The following is a 21,428-nucleotide window of genomic DNA, read 5'->3' on the forward strand; positions in this document are numbered from 1 at the left end:
GCGCGCACAAGGCGGGGTTTCAGCGGCCGCCATTTTCTCGCCGCTTGACCGCAGCCGGTCTCGCTTTCCTGGGCCGTTCCACCGCTGTCCGCGCCGGTCCCAGCGCGGCTCCCGCCGCCCAGGTAGGGAAGCCCGGCTAGCCGCGRAGCGGGTCTAACGGAGCCATCTTTTCCCCGCGCCCGTCTCGCCCCGTTCCTCACGGAGGGCGGTGCGGCTAGCAACGCCGCCTCTTGTGCTGACGGGCAGCGGCCTCACCCAACGGGGCGGCGGAGGCGCCGCGCGGGGGGCGGTGGCGGGGCCAATCGCGGGTGGCGCTGGTGGATGTGTGCGTCGGCGGCCGGGGCTTCTCCCCTTTCTCTCCCGTGCGCGGCGGGGCCGGCGGCGGGCGCAGGTACGCGCAGCCCCCGGCGCCGTGCGGCCGGGGCCGGCAAGGAGGGCAGGGGGGCGGGGAAGGGCATAGGCCAGTCCAGGCCTCTTTCGGGCCGGCAGAGCCGCYGCCGTACCCGCTCGGCGACGCTGCGTGACACAGCGGTGCGGGAGGGCCCGTGTCTCCTGTCGTGGGGCCTCGACCGCCGAGGGCCGCACTGGCTCCAAGGCTCCCGTGGGCTCCCGAGGAGATGACGGGGGAATGGGGAGAGCACTGCGTGGAGGGCACCCGTTTGTTGCCGCGCCGGCTGTTGCTGAGGGCTCTTAGAGGGCCATCGTCCCCATTGCCCCGCGGGGACAGCGCGGGTTCCGCAACGCCAGCGGCTGCGCTCCAAGGGCGGGGGCGCGGTGTTGTCCGCCACCTTCCCGCGCGTGGTAACTGTGCCTGGGGCGAGTTGTTGAGGATTATGGCGGGCGCCGAGAGGGCGCTCCGGGCCGCGGCCTGCGCAGAAGGAGCTGCAGAGGCCGATCGGGGGGCGGTCGCGCTTTCGCGGGGGCGGGCGGAGCGCCCGTGGTGCTGGGGTTGCCCCGCTCCGCCCGCTGCGCCGGCCTTTGGGCCGCCGGGCACCTCCTTTGTGTCCGCCCGAGCGGAGCCGGGTAACGCTCCCCGCGGCCGCGTGGTGGTGGCGGCGGCCCTTCCGCTCCCGGCTCCGCCTCGCAGCGGGCGGGCGGGCGCCATTTCGGAGGGCGCCATTTCTGTGGCTCCGTGGGGGTTCCGCAGCGCCGCCGCTCCCGCGCCCTGTCCCCGCCGTGCTGAGCGGGCGGCCGGAGGCGGGGGGAGGGAGGAGGACAGAGAGGCTGGCGGTGCCCTGGAGGCGCACCGGCGTTCCTTAGCTTTTAGSTCTGTGATCGCTGGTCCCTCCGTGTCCGCTTTAGCCTTTAGATTTTCATACAAAAATCTGATTTTATTAGTGCTTCAATGTGAATATCCTCGATTTACCTAATTGAGCTGTTGGTCACTCTGGTATCAGAACGAGGTTACTGAGAACACCTGACGTTTGGGGAGATTGCGCTCTGCATTGTAACTGATTATAAGGGCTCCCCCCTGCCTTAAAATTCTTGGAATAGTTGGAAATAGATTAATTGGGTTCTGAAAGGGCTATTACACCGTGTCCGGTTCTTCCCCAGTTTCCGTTCACATAACGGCACAACTTTGGCAGTGTCTGCCTGAGATGCCGCTATTATTAAATCCGTGCGTGCCTGTTAGCCCGTTTCAAGTGCCTGGAAAGACGAGCATGTGCTGAGAAGGCAGTGCCTGCTCTTAGCCCTTATGAGCAGGGCAGCAAATACACAGCTRTCTTAGAGTGTGYTTAAAAAGTTGAAATCAGCTTCTTMCSCCTCTCTTTCCTACCCAGTTTGTGGATACCAGAATAAGTGCCTGCTGTTTGTTGAGGCAGTGGAACATAATGCAGTAGCAGAGGAAATATGTGATTKTTTGGCTGTGTTTGTAAATCACATTTTTTAAGATAGTAAGTTGCTAAATCGGTTTTTTTGGCCACGCTTCTCTCAAATGTGATTCTAGCATTCTAAGATCAACTTAATAAAAGCAGGTCACAATCTGTTTCAGAAAACTGTAGTGAAGTTCAGCTGCTTTTGGAGAGTTTGGGGGTGTGTGCATGCAGGGGATTTTATGTAACTTCAGAGGGTGGTATTTTTAAAAAGGTGTTTTTAGGTGTACCTGGAAGTTTTGGTTTTTTTTTTTTTTTTTTTTTATTTAGCTGGCAGTTACCCTAACAGGTCTTTTTGTTATGTGTAAATTGTGTTGAGTGAAACACTCAGGACCAGATTCCGGTGTAATGTCCTATAAAAAGTGAAATCAAGGCACATATTGTATAAGGTKGAGATCATGTGGTTACTTAAAACAAGCATGTGCCCAAAAACTGTTATTCAAACATTAAGAGTTTATATAGGTCTGCAGACTTGACCTCTATACTTCTCTGAGTGGTGTGTTTGGTTTGGCTGTGCCTTTTTTTAATAAAGAAAAAACTTGGGTTGATAGCTTGGGTCAGATCTCTGGTTTTTGGCTGTAGAGAGAATCAGAGCTGTTGTATGGGGAGAYTCATAACTGATGTATGCTGTTTTCATAGGCTCTTGAAGCAATAGGCTGTTGGATTTTGATCCCGCCCACAATACTTGAGTTTTTGTCTGCAAGGATATATAATAACGGTAAGTTCTAGTAACAGGCATTTATTTTTGTYCTTTTTTAACTTTAGCATGATGTGCAGTTTGCCTTTTGACAGAAGAATGTACCATCTTTATTTTTCAACAGGTTTGCCTTGTCCACATAAGAAAATAAGGCAATGGAGACTGAACAACAGGAGGAGACMTTTACCAACACAGAGACAAATGGTAAGTTTTTTAAAGGACTATTCCTTTTTAGAAAGAACCTTTTGAAATTTTAACTGTTTCTAAGAATTTTGTATATTTAACTTCGCCATGTGTTTGCATCAGCAATAGTTTTGCATTTTGCATTAAATATCCTTGATTTTATTCAGATTGTTTACACATACTTTTGAAGCMTAAACACAGTCTTTCTGTTGGCATCTTTTAGATGTGAAATAAATAACTGAAAGTTATTATTAAATAATAAAATACGTCATAGTTTTGTGAAGAATGTGAATATGTATCCATGCTATAGGGCATATTTGTTAATTGCATTTTGGTCATTACAGTTGTTACATGCGGGAGTGTCCATATGTGAAATATTGCTAAAGAGCTTCATGCAAAATTTCTTGGGAATAATTACCAGGGAAGGTGGGGCTTTACTGCTGTTGATTTGTGCCAGTTTTTCTTAAACAGCATCTGAAGTGCTACTTTACTGTTATTCCACCAGTATTTCAGTGCTGGACAAACTACATTTGAGCTTTATGCCTGAAAGGTTTCCCCAATYGTAAATTATAAATAAATACTGAGTGGATTATTAAAAATAAATACTGACTCCTTTAGAAAAAGTGTGATGATTTCTTATTGGCTGTGTGCAATATTGTCAATTAAGCCATAGTTCATAGATTTTTAAATTAATTTTCACTCGTTAGTCAGTAAGAAAGCTGTTGAAGACTTCTGTTTCTGTGCTATAGATGCTAAGAATAGATTTCTGTAATTAATTTTGCACTAATAGGAAAGGATGTATTAATAGTACAGAGCATAAATTTGGCACATGTTCCATTTTATTACAACTTAGAAAGTTAAATAAATGTTTATGTTTCCACCCTATGGACCTCTCTACAGGCAAACGTCCTGCCGAAGATATGGAGGAAGAGCAGGCCTTCAAAAGATCTCGAAACACCGATGAGATGGTTGAATTGCGCATCTTGCTTCAAAGCAAAGTATGCTTTTTTGTATACTGGTTTTGTGTACAGTCTTGTTCAAGGTGGTGATGACAGTGTATGTTGGGATATAAGTTTAGAAAGACTGTGTCTTTTTTTTTTTAAATGAGATAACTTCTTACAATAATTTTCAGTATTTAAGAATAGTAGTCACAGGTGTATTGCAATGGAATTGTCTCTGGGGTTCTCTTAAAAGGGAGAGTCGCTAAGGATCAATATAATAATACAGGGTGTTTTAAAAAAGATACACTAGCTGAGAAGTAGAGCAAGGAGATCCTAAGGTATGCTCACATTTGAATGTAAGGTAGCTATTTTGAGGGGAATGACTGTATATGAGTCTTTGGAAATAAAGCTGTTTAGAGGATTATAAGATAAGGTTTTTAAATTAAATATGAGCATTTAGGATTTTATTAACTCTCCTGAACTGATCTACTAAGCCTGTTCAACTATATGATCAGGAAGAAGTGTGGGAGTAATGTTTCAGGGATTGCAGTGATGTTGACAAGTGTAAAAGTTGTTAAATTTGCTGCTATATGTATATTTCTTTAGGTGTTTCCAGTGCTGTAGAAGATTTGTACTTTCTGAAATAGCTGTCCTTTGTTGGCATGAAAGAACATTGCCTTAACTCTGTGTGGCATTTCTGACCAATAGTCAAGTTACATGGAGTACCATAAGATGCTTTACATGTTGTTAGCATGATGTATGATGCGTGTAATAAAAACAATACTTTGCAAATAATCCTTGAAAGAACCTGGTAAAAACGTAGTTTTGTAATTACTGTTTTTAATTATTTACCAGTTTATTCTTCTTGATGTTGGTGGCTTGAATGAAACAGTTAACTGTTAACATTCATTTCAGCCTTTCTCAGTGTGTATTACTCTGAGAAATTAATTTTTTTATAGAGGTATGAAACAATATTAACACTTGAAATTATCAAGTGTTTGGAGCACAAAAGTGGAATTTGTAAACATATTCCATTTGAAAAAAAAAATGCTGCTCAGCGAAGTTGAAAAAATAGTTGGCATACATTGCATTCATTTAGTATGGGCTTAGAGATCTAGTTTGAGAAGTTCAATATGGGCAGAATTGCCTAGAAATTTCTGTTTGTAATTGAAATATTAGTGACAAAGACCTTTCTCCTGTGTTCCATGGTATTAAAAGCTTTTGATAATTTTGGTACATGGACAAACTTTCAGTTTGTTTCAGTTTTATTCGAACCTTTCTAAGGCAGTGACTGCCCCCACCTCCTGGGCCAGGAAAAATAGATTTACTGATTTTCGTCTTGTGTTAAAAAACTTAGTCTGTGTTGTGTTGTCATAACATAACTTCTGAAAACTGTTTTTCAGAATGCTGGAGCTGTGATTGGAAAAGGTGGCAAAAATATTAAAGCACTTCGTACAGACGTGAGTATATATGAGTTTGAACTAATTTAACACCACTTCTTTCAGAGCACTACGTCGAAAACTTGATTGCGTGCATTTCTAGAAATGGGAGCAATTCAACTCTATAGACATCCAAGTTACAAGCCATTCATACTGATTGTCAGAGTAGATGATTTAGTTCTTCAATTTCTATTTTAATTAAAACCCAGCTTGACACATGGGAGGAGAGGTTTATATTAAATCTCTTCGCTTTTTAATAGGATTTTGGTAAATTAAACACTTAAAGTGAGTTACAATCCTAATTAAAAATATTGACAAAGCTTAAACCCCCATAATAGTACCATTCCCCATATGTGTGAACCAATTTCAGCACTACTGAAACCCTTGCAGGTGGCTGGCTTAACCCAGTTGATAGAGGAATTCTTTTACTTCCTTTAAAAAAGCAGAATCATCCATCTGTTCTTTAACAGCCTGCACATGGATCACAAAAGCATTAATGTTAAGGTTTCTTACTTTAAATATGGGTATGAAACACTAAAGAAACATTCTGTTCTCTTACTTGGAAGAATTTTGAAATGGTCATGACTTAACGCCCGTTCACATTTTACAGGGGGTTGACTCTGGTGATAAGACACATGCTCAGCATTAATACTTTGTATTTATAAAACTTGGCAACGCTTCTTAAATTCCATTTGTTTACACTCCTGTACTTAACATCGGCTACAATTTCAACTTTTTTTCTGATCAAGACTTTTCAACACAAGATTTGGCAATACATCATTACAAATCAGTACCGACGAACTTCATGAAGTACTGCAACTAGAGTTGAGATTTTAGTTGAAATGGTCAGGAATCATACGTATGCTTACTAACTTTGGCAGCTAGTTGTTCCTTTCTTTTTTAGGGTTTTTTTATCGGGTTTTTTTTTTGTTTGGTTTTTTTYGTTTGGTTTTTTGAGTAAATCGGTATGTCACCTAAGTCCAGATAATTTAGATTGGTCTGGAACATGAACTTTCCCAGTTTGCCCAAGTTCTAGTGCTATCAGTCTCGACAGGTTTTGTGTCTACCCTCATGAGCCAGCCTGCTACTGAAACATCATTTGTTAAAAGTAAAAAGTAGTTTAGTCAGATCAAGAGACTCATTTTTAGGGTCCATACTGTTAGGCCACAGTTGGTGTAGCAATCCGTTATTGTGTTAGTCTTCAGAACAACTTAAGCTTGTTTCATTAATTGAGAGTAATGAGTATAGTTTGTATTAAATTAAAATTTATTGCTTTTCCCCCTTTTCCCTCTCCTTGTTTTTTTGGCCATATATCTCCGTTGCCCATGTACTGGATCGACTTGCCCCTGCGTTGCCCACCATGACGTTGGCCCATCCGCCCCTGAACGCCCATGTGAAAACCCTGGTTGGCTATGCCCAAAAATGTGCTCGTTGCCAAACGGGTACCATACTTGACAACTTCTGATTGAATACCCATGCCCAATGCCAACATCCACGAACGCCAATGACCAATGCAGTACAATGCCAGTGTTTCAGTCCCAGACAGCAGTGGCCCCGAGCGGTATGTCCCAACAGTTTATGCCTCACTGCCTGATTAGAAAGAGAGAAATGTATTTTATTACCTGCCTTTGATATAATTAAATAGTATCCCCCTTATAGACGGTGTATTGTTTTTTTTTCAAGTTTTCTGTCTTATTTTCCCCATTAAGTCTTTTTGTCACTGAACTTTTACGTGAGTTGCCCACCCAAACAATCCACTAATTTTATTTCAATGGAAGGAGCACAGCTTCAAGTGTTGCATATTTGCTGCATTGTAAATCAAATTGGTTCAAAATAGTCTCTCGCTCTGTCTTTGTGGCCCACCTTGCTCCCCTCAACATTGCCTGTTCATAATTATTTCTGATGAAATGCTAATTCCGGTTCGCTTTCCTTCACTACTCATTTGTTTTGTCTTTTTTTGTCTTGCATTTGTATTTGTTTTCTTGGAGAGCCCATAAGTAATCTGAGTTCATAACCTTATTCCAGATACAACGTTCACCACTTGCATATCCTCACTTTTAATATGAGAAGGTGTGCCAGTTCTACGAATGTAATAGCGAGGGTATCCTAATTAGTGGTGGCGGGGAACATGAATATTCACTTCTACTTTTCAGTTCTGCGTCAATTTCTTGCCCACTTAATCTGAGCCCTTCCAAAAGCCCATTCTTTCTCTCTGCAAGACCTACCTAATCTTAAATTTCTCATGCATATATCCTGGGCATAAACAAAACATGCATGTATTGTAAATTGAGCAAACAGGTTTACTTTAAGTGGGGAATCTTAATTGTAAATCTTCTTTGTAGTAAATCTTGTTAAAATTTTGTGTATAACAGAAAGAATTTACTTCTGGTTTTTCTTTTCTACCTTCTCCATATTGTCTGGCGTCATGGCTTCCAACAGCATCTTGAGTATAAGTGCAGATATAGAGACAATTGGAGAAATCTTGAAGAAGATTATCCCTACTTTAGAAGAGGTATTTATCTTCAAATTTTATTCTGTTTAGAAGGGAAAGATTGGCTTTTGGCATGAGATGGTTCTATATAAATGGCTACTTTTTAAATACAGGAAATTAGAAAAACAAAATATCCCAAAAGCCTTTAAAGAAGGATTATGGCTCTCACTGCATGTCCATGTTTTTTCGGTAGAGGGCAGAGTCTTTCATTGTTACTAAATTAATATTTTGATCAGCCTTCCCCATTTCTAAATAAGTGTTGCACTATTTGATACAGTCTTAAGTCTGAAGCAAGTGGTGCAGTGTAACTAATGTAAAAAAAATAGAAAAAACTGATACTTCACATTGAAATGAGATGTTTAAGTTGTTGTGATTGTAGCAGAAGTGCAGGATTACTGTATTCATTCACAGGATTACTGTATTCAATAACAATTCAGTAATAAGTCATACCATTGAGTTTGAAGAAAAAGCTTAAAACCCTAAGTACTTTGAATTTTTGTGATTAATCTTTAGTTTTTTGTCCCTATATGCATCTTATTTGCAGTACCAGCACTACAAAGGCAGTGACTTCGACTGCGAACTTCGACTTCTTATTCACCAGAGTTTGGCAGGAGGAATTATTGGTGTCAAGGGTGCTAAAATTAAAGAACTCAGAGAGGTACTTGCTTTTGTGTTCTTTTGAGATACTTTTAAGTGCCCCGTATGAAAAATGTTTACTGAACAAAAAAAGTATCTCCTGTGCAGTATTTCCTTCTGAACATGTTGCATATATGCTGTTGATGCGCTGAGATGGGCCTGCAAGTTGCAACTTTCTTGCAGATCCGAAGAAGTGAAGTTTGTGGCAGAGCCGGGACTTGTTGAGCAGTATTTGTGGTGGTGTTTTTAAAGAAAGTATTTTTACTTCATTTTATTAAAATTATATTCGTCTCTCCTTTTAGAACAAACTGCATAGTGTAGGATTATTTGTGTGGTTGGACATGCAGAACAGTCTAGAGTGGAAAGCATCTCCACAAGAGATGACTGAATATTGCTGTAAAAGGACTTAATGTTTGTGTTTTTTAAGTCTAACTCCTAGAAGACCATTTATTTTAAAGTGAATGAATAATATTTTAAAATTTCAGTGGTCTGTATGAGCTGAAAATGTGGTTGGGGTTTTGGCATTGTGTTGGAGGCTATTTCTGGTCAGTTCTAGGTATAAGCCAAGACTTGGTTTCATGGATTAAGGCAGGCAACATAACTAGACATAATCCTTGCACCGTTGCTGCATTAGTATCTAAAGCATGTTTAATTTGCAAGTTAATACAGCCTGTAAGCTCACAATGCTATGTGGTCCTTTTTTTAATATTTAATTAAATGATACTTTATATGAGTCAAAATAGGATTTATCTTCATACAGCACTTATGTCAGCAAGATCTTTGAAAGATGTCATCTTCAGATTAGTTGTGATAACTCAGAAGCAAGCATGCAAGTTTAGGTGGCTGGGAACTTAATTGTCTTTTRAATTTTTTCTTTTAAAATATTTTGATGGTTTTATAATGTTTAAGATATATTTGACAACTTTGGATTTTTTTTGCTTCTGCAGAACACTCAGACCACCATTAAGCTCTTTCAAGAGTGTTGTCCTCATTCAACTGACAGAGTGGTGCTTATTGGTGGAAAACCTGATAGAGTTGTTGAATGCATCAAGATTATCTTGGATCTTATCTCTGAGGTAAAGTTTTTAAATTTATTTTATTCTTTYATTGGCATTTATAAATTCTTTAGACAGTTGGATGAAAAACTGAATCTTTCAGTTTCTAGTATAGATTCAGCACTTCCTACTTTCTCAGCAGCAAAATGATTGACAGTTAGGAAGTTTGGAAACTGTTTCTGTTTAAAATCTTACGTATAGTATGAGGGAGGAAAGCACTAGTGGGCCATTTATGCTGTACATGTCATCAAAATGGAAAAATTGAAGATGAAGGAAAATAAAATTTATAAAAGCTTTACTGTCACATTTAAGTTCACAGGAAGCACATCAATATCTCCTTTCTTGGTAGCATTGTGAAATCAAGAACATATGCTAAATGCATCAATTCGTATTTACATATTCACTGTATTAGTTTATTTAAACATGCCAGTTGTAATAGAACTAATTGATTTGGGGGGTTGTTTTGTTTGTTTGTTCATATCAGTCTCCGATTAAAGGACGGGCCCAACCTTACGATCCCAATTTCTATGATGAAACATATGACTATGGTGGTTTCACAATGATGTTTGATGATAGAAGGGGACGGCCAGTGGGCTTTCCAATGCGTGGAAGAGGAGGTTTTGACCGAATGCCTCCTGGTCGTGGCGGACGACCTATGCCTCCCTCAAGAAGAGATTATGATGATATGAGTCCCCGCAGAGGACCTCCACCACCTCCACCAGGTCGTGGGGGTAGAGGTGGCAGCAGAGCTCGTAATCTTCCTCTTCCTCCTCCACCACCTCCTCGTGGCGGGTGAGTTGTTGCATAAGTGCATTATACAAAAACTYATATCTATATTCTCCTGAGTCATACTCATCTTTTCAGTGATTTTTCCATGCTTTCATGCTGGTAGTGATTGTGCAGTGTTGAGCCTGTAGCACACAAGAGTATTTTGAAATCACTAAAATTTAATTACCTGCTGCGCCACAGTAAGTTGCTGGGACTATAGTCAATAGTTCTGGAACTTGTCTTATTTAGTAATTGGGTAGAGTAGTGTGATATTAACTTACATGTGGACCGTGAATGTGAAAAGTTAGATTAGAATAAACATGGTAGTCCATAACACACATAACACAACATACTGCTACCCTTTTTGTTTTAGAGATCTGATGTCCTATGACCGAAGGGGCAGACCAGGAGACCGCTACGATGGCATGGTACGAGTTTAAAATTCGCCCTGTTGTGTTCTCAAAGCRTAGTTAGCATGCTGACCTCCTGTGGCTGAACATGTGCACTTCATGTGTGGTTTTTACAGTAAAACCAAAATATTTCGTCCATGCGGGTGTTCCTCCTGTTGATGAATATTTGTGGTGTAAATGGTACTCTGTTTTCTGTTCTCTTTCTTTCCTTCTTGTGATCAAAAACGATTCAGATAATTTGACTGTACTCAGCCCTGTAGGTTTTCTTGCTCTGGCTGTCTTAGGGATTTTTTTAATCAGGGTGACAGAAATAGCAATTGGTAGATTTTTCAGATAGGGGAAACTTATCAGAACAATGAGTTCTTTCATGAATTATACAAGCATTCTTAACACTAAATGTTGGAAAACATGAGCATAGGTACACTAATACAGATTATGGAACAGTATCTGATAAGAGCTCTAGTTGATGGAAGGTGATGGCTCTTTTGAATCACTTCCTCTGTATTTTCTGGTTTCTCTGCAGAAAATCCACTGTCATGCCAAATGTTTAGAAGTAGAACTACTGCTAAGTTAAATCCTAAATCAGTGCTTGCCAAGGAGGAGGAAGAAATCTCATAGCTTATGGAATGTTGAGACAAAGGGTACAGATAGTTTTCCATGTTGCATTCTGAACTGTCCTCCCCAGCAGAAAATCTGCTATTCTGGGGAAAGATTCCACTTTCCTCTGAAGAAAAAAAGCCTGGAGGGTTTCCTGGTTTTGGCTGGAATAATTAATTCTTTCTCAGTAGCTGGTCAGTGCTGTGTTTTGAATGCAGTATGAGAATAGTGTTGATGGTTTTGTTGTTGCTATGTAGTGTTTATCCTAAGGACTTACTCAGTGTCTCATGCTCTGACAGTGAGTATGTACACAAAAGAAACTGGGTGGGATCGTAATCAGGACAGGTGACCTGAACTGGCCAAAGGGATATTCCACACCAYAGAACATCATGCCCAGTGTATAAACTGGGGGAGATATGCAGAAAGGGAGGCCGATCGGGGTTTGAGGATGGGGTCTAGCATTGGTAAACAAGTTGTATTGTGTACCCTTGTTTTTTCCCTTGGTTTTATTRGTTTTTTTACTAATTTTGGAGTGGGGCTTTTTAATTTGGTTTGGTGCCGAGCGGGTTGGGGTTTTTTTTGGTTGGGTTTTTTTTTGGGGTGGGGAGGGTGGCTTTTTTTTTGTTTTTTTGGTTTTTTTTAATTTTATTTGGGGTTTTAGTTGTTCTTTTTCTATTTTTTCTTGGTTGGTTTTTTTACTTTGTTTCAGTTACTAAACTTCTTATCTCAAGCTATGCGGTTTACTTCTGATTCTCCTCCCCAGTTCCACTGAGGGTTGAATAGGAGAGTGTGAGCAAGGAGATTTGTAGTGCTTAATTGCCTGCTGGTCTTAAACCACAGAGGTGCATTACTGTAGTGACAGCCTTCTTTTCTTTGGCTGTGCTTGGCACCTTCTTTAAGATGACAGTTGACACTGTTTCTTTTCTTCTAAGTGAATGTAAAAGAGAGAAATGAAGAGCTGTGGAATGGGCTACTTAAATAGGCTTCACATGTCCTTGGGAGTAAGAGTTACTGGAACTACGAATTCCAAGAAAGTGCTTAAAATAAAAGGAAAGATGTGCAGTTACAAATGTGCACAGTTACAAAAAAATGCATTTCACATGCTAAGAAACTAGAGGAATTGGGTGTTACAACTCGAAGGTTTCTTACCTGTCTTCATATGTTTTCAGAGCTCAAGTTTTGTGTTCCTCTATTTGCAGTTAATAAAGCCTGTAGTAGAGCATATAAATTGAGCAGTCTGCCCTCCTTTGGGTATTTGGTTGAGCACAGTCTTACTTAGTTTGACTCTTGGGCAGTACTGTCTTCTATTTTTATTCCATTCCATCTACAATAAAAAATCCATTTTGACTTAGGTTTAGCCTGTCAGGTTGACCTTCACTTTGTCGACATGAGTTTGTACAAGCAAGTGGAGTGTTTTCTGCTAGTTTGTTTTCTTTCACGGAAGAAAAAAGCATTTTTATTTCCTTTCCATAGTGAAGCTGCTCATGACTTTGGCTCCTTTATGACCAAGCATTATAGCATGGTTAAAAGGAGGACTATTTCTCAGCRAAGATAGTATTAATTTCTAGTTTTAATTAATCATGATCCTAGTATCCTATTGTATAAGCAGAAAAGAAAATCTTCACACTGAGTGTGACATCACAGCTTCAAGGATTATGCCAAAAGGTAAAGTTGTCCTATGCTACCCTTCGTTTCAAATAGAAACTGTTCTGTAGCTGAAGTAAACCAGTATTTGGTTTCTGATCTAATGATGGAAAAAGCTGCTCTTTGAGAGCAGAAGTGCACTTTCACACTGATTCTATTTTATATAGGTGTAATAAAATGCARCGGTAGATGAATATCTGAAAAATACTGCAAAAATTGAATGTAGAAATCAAATTTTTTTGGCATTTTTCCTTTTCACTAAAGGCAGAAAGATTGAATAGTKGACAGCCTTTAAGATTGGATACTGAGCTGTGGCTTTTCTTGAATTCCAGAGGTCTGACAGAATTGACAGCCTTGTAAATGCTGAGATCAGAAAAACCCATTTTGATTTTAAAAGATAGGTTAATTCCTCTTGACTGTACAGAGTAAATCACTTACAGAGTTAATCACTTAYGATACTTAGCTGTTAGCCTGACTTAAAGTTCTGGTATAATTACGTATTGCTGTCAGAAATGCTCATTTGACTTACAATCTGTTCTGAAGCTTTTTTGCCAAAGTAAAGACTTGTTTCTCAGTATAGAGAACTAGATATTTCAGTGTGTTAACTACCCTAGATCAAATCCAGTAGACCATAAGGGCTATTATGATCTGAAAAATCCTGAGTTTTCTTTATTTTGGAAATATACTCAGGGCCATATATAAAAATTAGTAAAGAAGAAGGTATGACAGCTGTGCTATTTATTCATGCAGATGCTGGAAGGAAGTAACAGAATTTCACTTTGTTAGGTCACTCTTGGGAAACCAGAAGAACTTAGCATAGAAAAGTCTTACTTGAGTTGGAAGCTGCAAGTGGGAGTTTTATATTAGATGTAAAAGTTAAGCTCTTTGCCTTATCCAGCCCATCTGTCATCTGGTTTGTTCTAGTACTGCGTAGTGACTAGTACAAATTAGCCTGCAGCATAGAATATTTTGTTACATGTTTTAAGACACCCTGTTTCAGAAACTCGTTTTGCACAAGTAAATATCAACTGAAGAAATTGTGAAATTCTGAAAGCAAGAAATGCCATATACATTTTTAAAACAAAATTTAGTTTCTAATATAGCTAAGCCAGCAGTAGATTGTTAGTCTACTTATTGGCTAGATGAGGTATATGGATATAAATTAGTAGAACATGAAGACAGAATGTCCTTCCTGCTTAACCTGCTGTTGACATAATCGCTTGCAGTTATGTGTTTCAATTTTATTAAACCTTTTTCTCACAGATAGTAAAAATAAGGTATTTTTAACTGTAATAGCACTTAAAGGTTTTCCAAAAGGGAAAAAAGGACTTAAGCTTTGCCTTGCCGTTAGTTTTCTGAGCTTCTTAATTAGAGGAAAGGTCTGCTAATGCTACAGGAAAAGGAGAACATGAGTGTAATCATTCASATTTGCCCCCAAGGAAAATTAAAAGGCCGTGAGTCTTGAAAGTGATCTAAATTACATAATTTTAAGTCTTTTATAAGAGTGTAAAGTTTTCTCTGTACCAGTATGTATTGTGTTTGTTTGCCAAGTTCTCTAACAGTCAATGTGACCCAGACTTACCTTCTTCCTCTTATGTTGTATCTGGAAGATGATGCAATGTCATGTGGATGCCTGTGATGACATGCAGCCACCAGAGTTGGTGAGTGTTTTCAGCCTGTTTTGAATTTGTTTATTGAATGAGTTAAGTGTTAAAGTGAAATTTTTAAGAGATCTTGAGTGTAGTCCATGGCAGCTTGCACCTATTAAAATATATAAAGCCATTCTTCTGACTTGTAATATATTGGAAGTCTTAATAGTGCATCCTTTGAAGGCTTGTATTGTTAATAGAAATGTGAAATTATGCAGCAGCATGGTAAAAATAGAGGAGCTTTTCTGTACCTTTTTTTTGCCACTTCTGTGCTCTGTTTTCATTTTGAGAAATGACACTGTAGATGCATGCATTTAGGATTTATATTTTGTGTTGCTTTCATAATGTAGGATTTTAACATTCAAGTAGCAAGTATTTTAAATAGTTTTTACTTGTGAATAAACTGTAATGCTTTATTTATCAGGGTATTTGAAAATACATGATATGATCAGATAGATTTTGGGAAATTATCACAGAATCATAGAATAGTTTTGGTTGGAAGTAACCTTAAAGATCATCTAGTTCCAGACTTCCTGCCATGGGTAGGGCCCCTTGAACTAGACCAGGATGCTCAGGGTTCCATTGACCCTTACTTTGAACATTTCCAGTGTTGGGCATCCAGATAATCTTCTGGACTCCCTGTTCCAGTGTCTCACTACCCTCACAGTAAAGAATTTCTTTCTAATACCTAAACTAAACTTAACTTACTTCAATTTAAAGCTGTTACCCCATGTCCTTCCTCTACATGCCCATGTGCAAACTCCTCTCCAGCCTTCTTGTAGGCTCCCTCCTAGAAGGCCACAGTAAGGTCACCCTGGAGCCTTCTTCAGGCTGAACAATCCCAGTTCTCAGGCTTTCCTGCAGGAGACGTATTAACATCCCTCTAATAATGTCCATGGTCCTCCTCCGGACATGATGAAGCAGATCCATGCCCTTAATGTTGGGGCCCCAGAGCTTGATGCTTGTACTCGTGTTACGGTCTCAAAGGAATGGACTAGAGAGGCAGAATCACCTCCATTGACTTTGGATGCAGCCCTTTGGGCTGCAAGTGCATGTAGCTGGGTCATGACCAGGCTCTCCTCCACCAGCACCTCCAAGTCCTTCTCACCAGGGCTGCTCTCCATCTGTTCATCTCCCAGCTTGTTGGTACTGGGGGCTTGCCCCAGCTCAGGTGCAGCACTTGGTCTTGTTAAATTGCATGAGATTCCACTTCTCAAGCTTGCCCAGGTTCCTCTCGAAGCATCCAGTCCTTCATGTCTGTCAGCCACACCACTTGGATTGCAAATTTGCTGCAGGTGCACTTGATCTGTTTCTGTCGTTGCTGAAGACATTGGATAGCACTGGTCCAGTGAAGGCCAGTCCCTAGGGGACACCATTTGATGTCCATTGAGATTCCTAGCCATTGACACTACCCTCTGGATGCATCTATCCCTATTTGTGAAATGATCTACCCATGGAATCCATCTTTCAGGTTTGGAGGGGAAGGATGTGGGGATTATGTCAAAACTTTGCAGAAGTCCAGGTACATGTTGTCTAAAGCCTTTCTTTTGTTCATGATGTAGTCACTCCATGGTAGAAATTGAGTACATCAGATGTTGGCAGAAGATGGCAAAATGCTGCCAGATTAATACTTTGATTAATTCATACGAAATACCAGTTTTTAGTTTCTATACACAGCATCTGCTATCAGATTCTGTTGTTTTGTAGTCTGGGGAGGCAGATGTGATCAAGGAATGAYTTTATTCATTCAAGAAATAGTCCAAAATGGAATCCTATGGCAGTTGCCAGCAGGAGGGTGTCCATGTATGCAGTATGCTGTGTCATCAGCTTCTGAATTAAACCTTGAGTCCTTCATTGTATTATATTTTGGACTCCATTGTGAGCTTTATTATTTTGTCTTACAGTATGTATTTCTTAGTAACATGATTAGACAATACAAGTTGCTTAGAGACAGAGGATAARCTCAGTGCTTTGATCTGAATAGCTTCCATTTTCATCTAAAAAGAAGAATGATAAGGAATATTTTAGGAAAATTGTTACATTCTAGGTCCTTGAGCAGATGATTGTGGTTGGTTGAACTAGGGGCCCACCCAGGTACTCTTACGCCCCTTCCTTAGTAGGTTGAGGGGAGAAGACAGAAGTCGGTGGCTCATAATAAAGACAGGGAGATCACTTAGTAATTAACATCATGGGTAAAACTGTTGACTTCATGTAAGTTTACTGCCACTTTGAGTGGTRTGGTGAGAAAGGTAAAAACACCTTTCCCCCACCTTTCACTTCTTCACAGACTCAACTTTCACTCCTGCATTCCCTCATTTCCTACTTCCTCTGCTGTGAATGGTGCAGGGGTGATAGGGATTTGTGGTTTCCAAGTCAGTTCATCACATTTATTGCTGTTCCTTCCTCCTTGCACTGTTCCCCTGYACCAATGTAGGGTCACTTCCATGGGATGATACAGTTGTTAGTAAACTGCTCAAATAGTCTGTTTCCAGTGTACCGCATTTAAAAACTGTCCCAGTATCAGTCCCCTTCATGGGGTATAKTCCTTCAGGAGCAGACTGATTCGGTGTTGGTACCCTCACAGACCACATGTGATTGCCAGGCTTCTGTGCCTGCTTGGAGTCTGCACAAACTGCAGCTTTCTCCAGGGCATATCTGCCTGTTCTCGGCGTCCCTCAATGGGTGCAGTGTGCCTATCTTCGTGGGCTTATCATTCAGAAGCTGAATTTGGGAGARCCATGTATATTTATGCCGTGCTTTTGTTAGGAAAGTATGAATGTGGGGTCTTGCACACACTTGGAAGGCATTAGATTAAATGAGAACTTGGTCTCAAATGCAAATTTACAAATCCTAAAAATAAAAGTGCCAAGAATGCTCACTGCAGTGATTTGCATTTGGTATATGGGGGTTCAAATGTAAAAGAAGTAACATGATTATTTGTTTGGAGATTTAAAGGGCTGTAGTACAGCCTAAATCAAGAGACAAGTTGTAGAGCATTGTTGTTTTTTTTTTCCCAAAGATGTAGATGAAGTAGGATTGACAGTTGCTGGGTAGATTTCTTGCCCCAGTATAAGATTGAAGTCTCTTGTGAGCTGTATTGATGACATTAATTAGGCTCTATTCTGATCTTGTAATTTAAATGTTTCTTTTAATACAAAGGTCACAGGTATATCAGCATCAAGAGGCACCTGTGAGAAGCTGAGATAGTCTGCCTTGATAAACACCATAGCTGAATCCCTYACGTCATTTTATGCCTTATTCTCAGAGGTTTTGACAGGGCAGGATAAGAATCACAGAAAATCTGGAGTTGGGTGGGACCTGCAATGCTTACCACGTCCAACTCATGGTCTTGCACAAGGTGGCCTTTGGTCCAAACGGACAGGTTAATGAGGTCTTTCTCACCCACCCCTTTTTTTCCTGGTCTTCCCTCTTTGCTTCAGGGTGCCTTTGATGTCACAACACTGTTGTATTTATATCAGGTTGATGGTTCAGATGTTTGATTAAATGGGCTCAAAGTTAACAGTATAATGCTTAAGACAAAAATGCGTTAATGAAGCATGGCTATTCACTTGGATGTTTTTTTCTCTTTCTCTTACAGTTTGAGGGTGGCTCTGGTTATGGTAAGTGTTCATATAGAACTTTAACATGCAGTTCATTTTGTAGTTGGTAAAGGGCTTGATGCATACACCTAAATCAGATTATTCTTACGCAGGGGGACGTGGTTCWTATGGAGATCTTGGTGGACCCATCATCACAACACAAGTAACGATTCCCAAAGATGTAAGTAAAATTGACTTGCTTTCAGCTCATGCCTTCTCCTTAAAAAAAAGTTGTAGCCATTTCTTAGACTAAGTAAATCAGAAATACTTGAAGTGCTTGATAAACACTTGTAATACAAAACAAGTATACTAAACTACCAGCAGTGTATTGTTTGACTGGTTTCTGTCTTCAGAGACACATTAGACAATTTTACTAATGATTAATAATCAATAATAGAGATTGTCTGTGTAACTTGTGTTTTGCAAATGAGAGAGCTGGTTCTCCCAGTTTTGTCCCACCTATGTTCATAGAATTAATACTGCAGGGGGTATGTTTAGGCTATAAAGCTCCCATTGTAAYACTTAAAACTGAATTTGTTGGAACTACTCAAATGCTGCTGTAATTCCTTTAAGTTTTCAGAAAGAAAGTTGTATCAGCAAATTAATTTTTTKCTTTCTTCCCTAGTTGGCAGGATCTATTATTGGAAAGGGAGGCCAGAGAATCAAACAAATACGTCATGAGTCAGGAGCTTCGATCAAAATCGATGAACCATTAGAAGGCTCAGAAGATCGGATAATAACTATTACAGGAACACAGGACCAGATACAAAATGCACAGTATTTGCTGCAGAACAGGCAAGTTTAATATTGTCCCTGCTGTCAGTTTTAAATTAACGTGTATTGTAAAACTGCTGTCCTCTGCGAATCAGTTTTTAAAGAAGGCAGTTTTTAAGTAACTATTTGAACCTAACTTCTCCAGTGGTAGTTCTGCCTTGATTCTCTTCTGTTTTCCATTCTAATTAAAATGAAGACCTCAAAACTAATCTTGCTGGAAGACATCTTAACCAAGCAGTCCTCTACTTTCTCTGGTGAAAACTGCTGCAAAAAAACTACTTGTAATAAATTACATAGAGCCTGTAGAAAATATAGAAGATTTCAGTGGATGTTGGCCTAGTTCTGTGTGGAAGACTAGTGATTTTGTTGTTTTTAGATAACTAAATTGACAACAAATCACAGTCTGCCATATGGCACAGACCATGCCTCTACAGGACAAGTTGAAATCGATTTGGGACTGTTATGCAGCATTTCACACCTTGCTGACAGTACTTTGCCTTTTCTGCCAAGTATTAACAGCTTCAGATATCATTTGCTGTATTAACATTCTGGCCGCTGTAGCAGATTTTAATGTCTTAACTGGAGTGTTTGGTTTTAGATTACTAATATTTAACTATGCCTGAAATATACTAATAAAATCATTAGCCATTGATACTTTAAAATTATTTATTTTTAAATGCATTAGGAATTTTTAATTTAATATGCTCTAAGAATGTCAATATTAATGTTGATGCAAGATGTATGGTCCATCATTCTAATACATGCTTTTTTCTTTTTCTTTTATAGTGTGAAGCAGTATGCAGATGTTGAAGGATTCTAATGCAAGATTATTTTTTCTTTTTTATAGTGTGAAGCAGTATTCTGGAAAGTTTTTCTAAGACTAGTGAAGAACTGAAGGAGTCCTGCACCCCTTTTTTTTTTTTTATCTGCTTCTGTTTAAAAAGCCAACATTCCTCTGCTTCATAGGTGTTCTGCATTTGAGGTGTAGTGGAATCTTTGCTGTACACCAGATGTAATGTTTTAGTTCCTTGCAAATACATGGGGGGGAAGGGCGCACGAGACTAACATTGAAATTTTGAAGCAGCAGAGAGAGTGAATTCTATTTTTGTTCATCGTTGGTGGTAAATTGTACTGTTTTTCTGTAATTGTTGTGAACACCCTGCTTTATGTACACTGTATCTTACTTTGAAGGGGGGAGAATATGGTAGGCCACATKTCCCTGGCATTTGTTGAGAGCAGTGTGCAGAATGTAATGCTTTTTTGTAAGAAACATTTTAGGATTTTTAAATAAATTTAGTGAACCTATTCTTGGTGGTCATTTTCTTTCAGGTCTACTTAAGGTAATAACTAAAATGGATACACCTAGAATTTTTTTTCCCATATAAATTAAAATTGCTGTTAAGCTTGCTCTTCAGTTTCCTTGATATATAGGTGGAGTTACATGGGGTTTTTGACACATTAAAGAAATCGTGTGAAAACAAAGGCTGCTTTGCTGTTTGAGGGGGAAAAAAGTGAAGATATTTACGCAAATGTTGTGTAAAACCTTACATTTTTGCAAGTGTTTGGCCCTCTTTACAATACATATATATATTGGTAACAGTATATAAATAAAATATTTTAAAACGTTTTGATGTCACTGAGTAAACAGGAGTGAAATACACCTGGTTATAGACAGCTTGCTTAATGCAGATAACGCTGTTAGAAATGACAATTGCTCTACCATTACTGAATAAATTATACCTGTTTCCTGAGCTTTTGTTTGTATGAGGTAGAAATTGTGAATTGGCAAATCAACAGTATAACTCTGTAACTTGTTTTTCATTGTATGCAAAACTTCAACTTGTTTGGTTTCCCAGATGTATGTTGAATTCCATAAAAATTATTTGTGAGAAATTAAAAAAATATCAAACCTGGATATCTCATGTAATACCTTGGCATTTGTATTTATAGTTAAAAGTTTTAATTTCACTTCCTGAATAAAAACAGATTAAAAAGTGCAAAGGTGTGTGGCACATATAGATATGCTGGGACTAGACTAAGTGTGGATTCTTTTATTGTAGTTTTTTTTTGATTGGTTGGTTTGATGTTTTCCCTCCTCCCCAGGTTTCGTGGTGCATGAGCTTGGCCTTTTTCATGCAGTTATTCTTAAAATGGAATGGTAAAAGCAAGGAGCCTGAGGTGTTGCACATGAGGCTGGCACCCTTGGCTGAGCACTAGCGAAGTCTATAGAAAGTCAAAATGCTGTCACCCAGAGGGTACTTAAATGGAGGCAAAGGTTTTCAGCAAAATGCAAATGAAGTAAAACAGGTGCTGAATTTCTCTGTGCCTTCAATTTGAAAATGTATGCAGGAGCGGTTGTGGATGGTCTTTAGTTTTTCTGTTTTGATTGGAGAGAAAAGCTCAACACCTCAGCATGCTTTTGTTCGTTTGGCTTTTTTCCTCTTTTTAAATGACGCGAACATTCCGGCAAACTTGGCTGCCACGAAGCTGAGTGCCTACTGCTGCAGCGTGGCAGGAATTGAGGGGGCGATTCTCAGTAGGGATGTGCCGGCCCAGGGGCTCCGGCGAGCCTGGGGTGGGCGCTGCCCCCGCCCCCGAGAGCCGCCTGCGCCCCGCCTCCWCTCGCGCCTGCGCGCAGCGGCCGCACCGCGGGGGCGGGGAGCGGAGCGGG

At 40.0% G+C, this 21,428-nt stretch overlaps 1 protein-coding gene across 7 annotated transcripts; it reads left to right on the top strand.

Moving 5' to 3' along the window:
• The first annotated feature begins 49 nt into the window (after positions 1-49).
• On the top strand, positions 50-20,509 carry HNRNPK (heterogeneous nuclear ribonucleoprotein K). Of its 7 annotated transcripts, none has more exons than XM_057370021.1 (16): positions 50-122; positions 2,514-2,592; positions 2,696-2,774; positions 3,642-3,752; positions 5,099-5,155; positions 6,652-6,695; positions 7,574-7,646; positions 8,155-8,283; positions 9,209-9,337; positions 9,801-10,108; positions 10,458-10,512; positions 14,346-14,396; positions 17,983-18,004; positions 18,082-18,164; positions 18,609-18,778; positions 19,544-20,509. In XM_057370021.1, exons 3-16 carry the CDS (start codon positions 2,727-2,729, stop codon positions 19,575-19,577), a joined length of 1,314 nt encoding a protein of 437 aa, XP_057226004.1. In that variant the 5' UTR covers positions 50-122; positions 2,514-2,592; positions 2,696-2,726; the 3' UTR covers positions 19,578-20,509. The 7 variants fall into 7 exon arrangements, with proteins under 7 accessions (XP_057226004.1, XP_057226002.1, XP_057226005.1 ...); XM_057370019.1 differs by lacking the exon at positions 50-122 and adding an exon at positions 325-391; XM_057370022.1 differs by lacking the exon at positions 50-122 and adding an exon at positions 325-391 and having other exon boundaries at positions 19,605-20,509.
• Positions 20,510-21,428: the final 919 nt, after the last annotated feature.

This window comes from Malurus melanocephalus, unplaced genomic scaffold (assembly GCF_030028575.1).
Source record: "Malurus melanocephalus ecotype Western Australia unplaced genomic scaffold, MMel_1.1 scaffold_117, whole genome shotgun sequence".
In the NCBI taxonomy this organism is placed as follows: Eukaryota; Metazoa; Chordata; class Aves; order Passeriformes; family Maluridae; genus Malurus; species Malurus melanocephalus.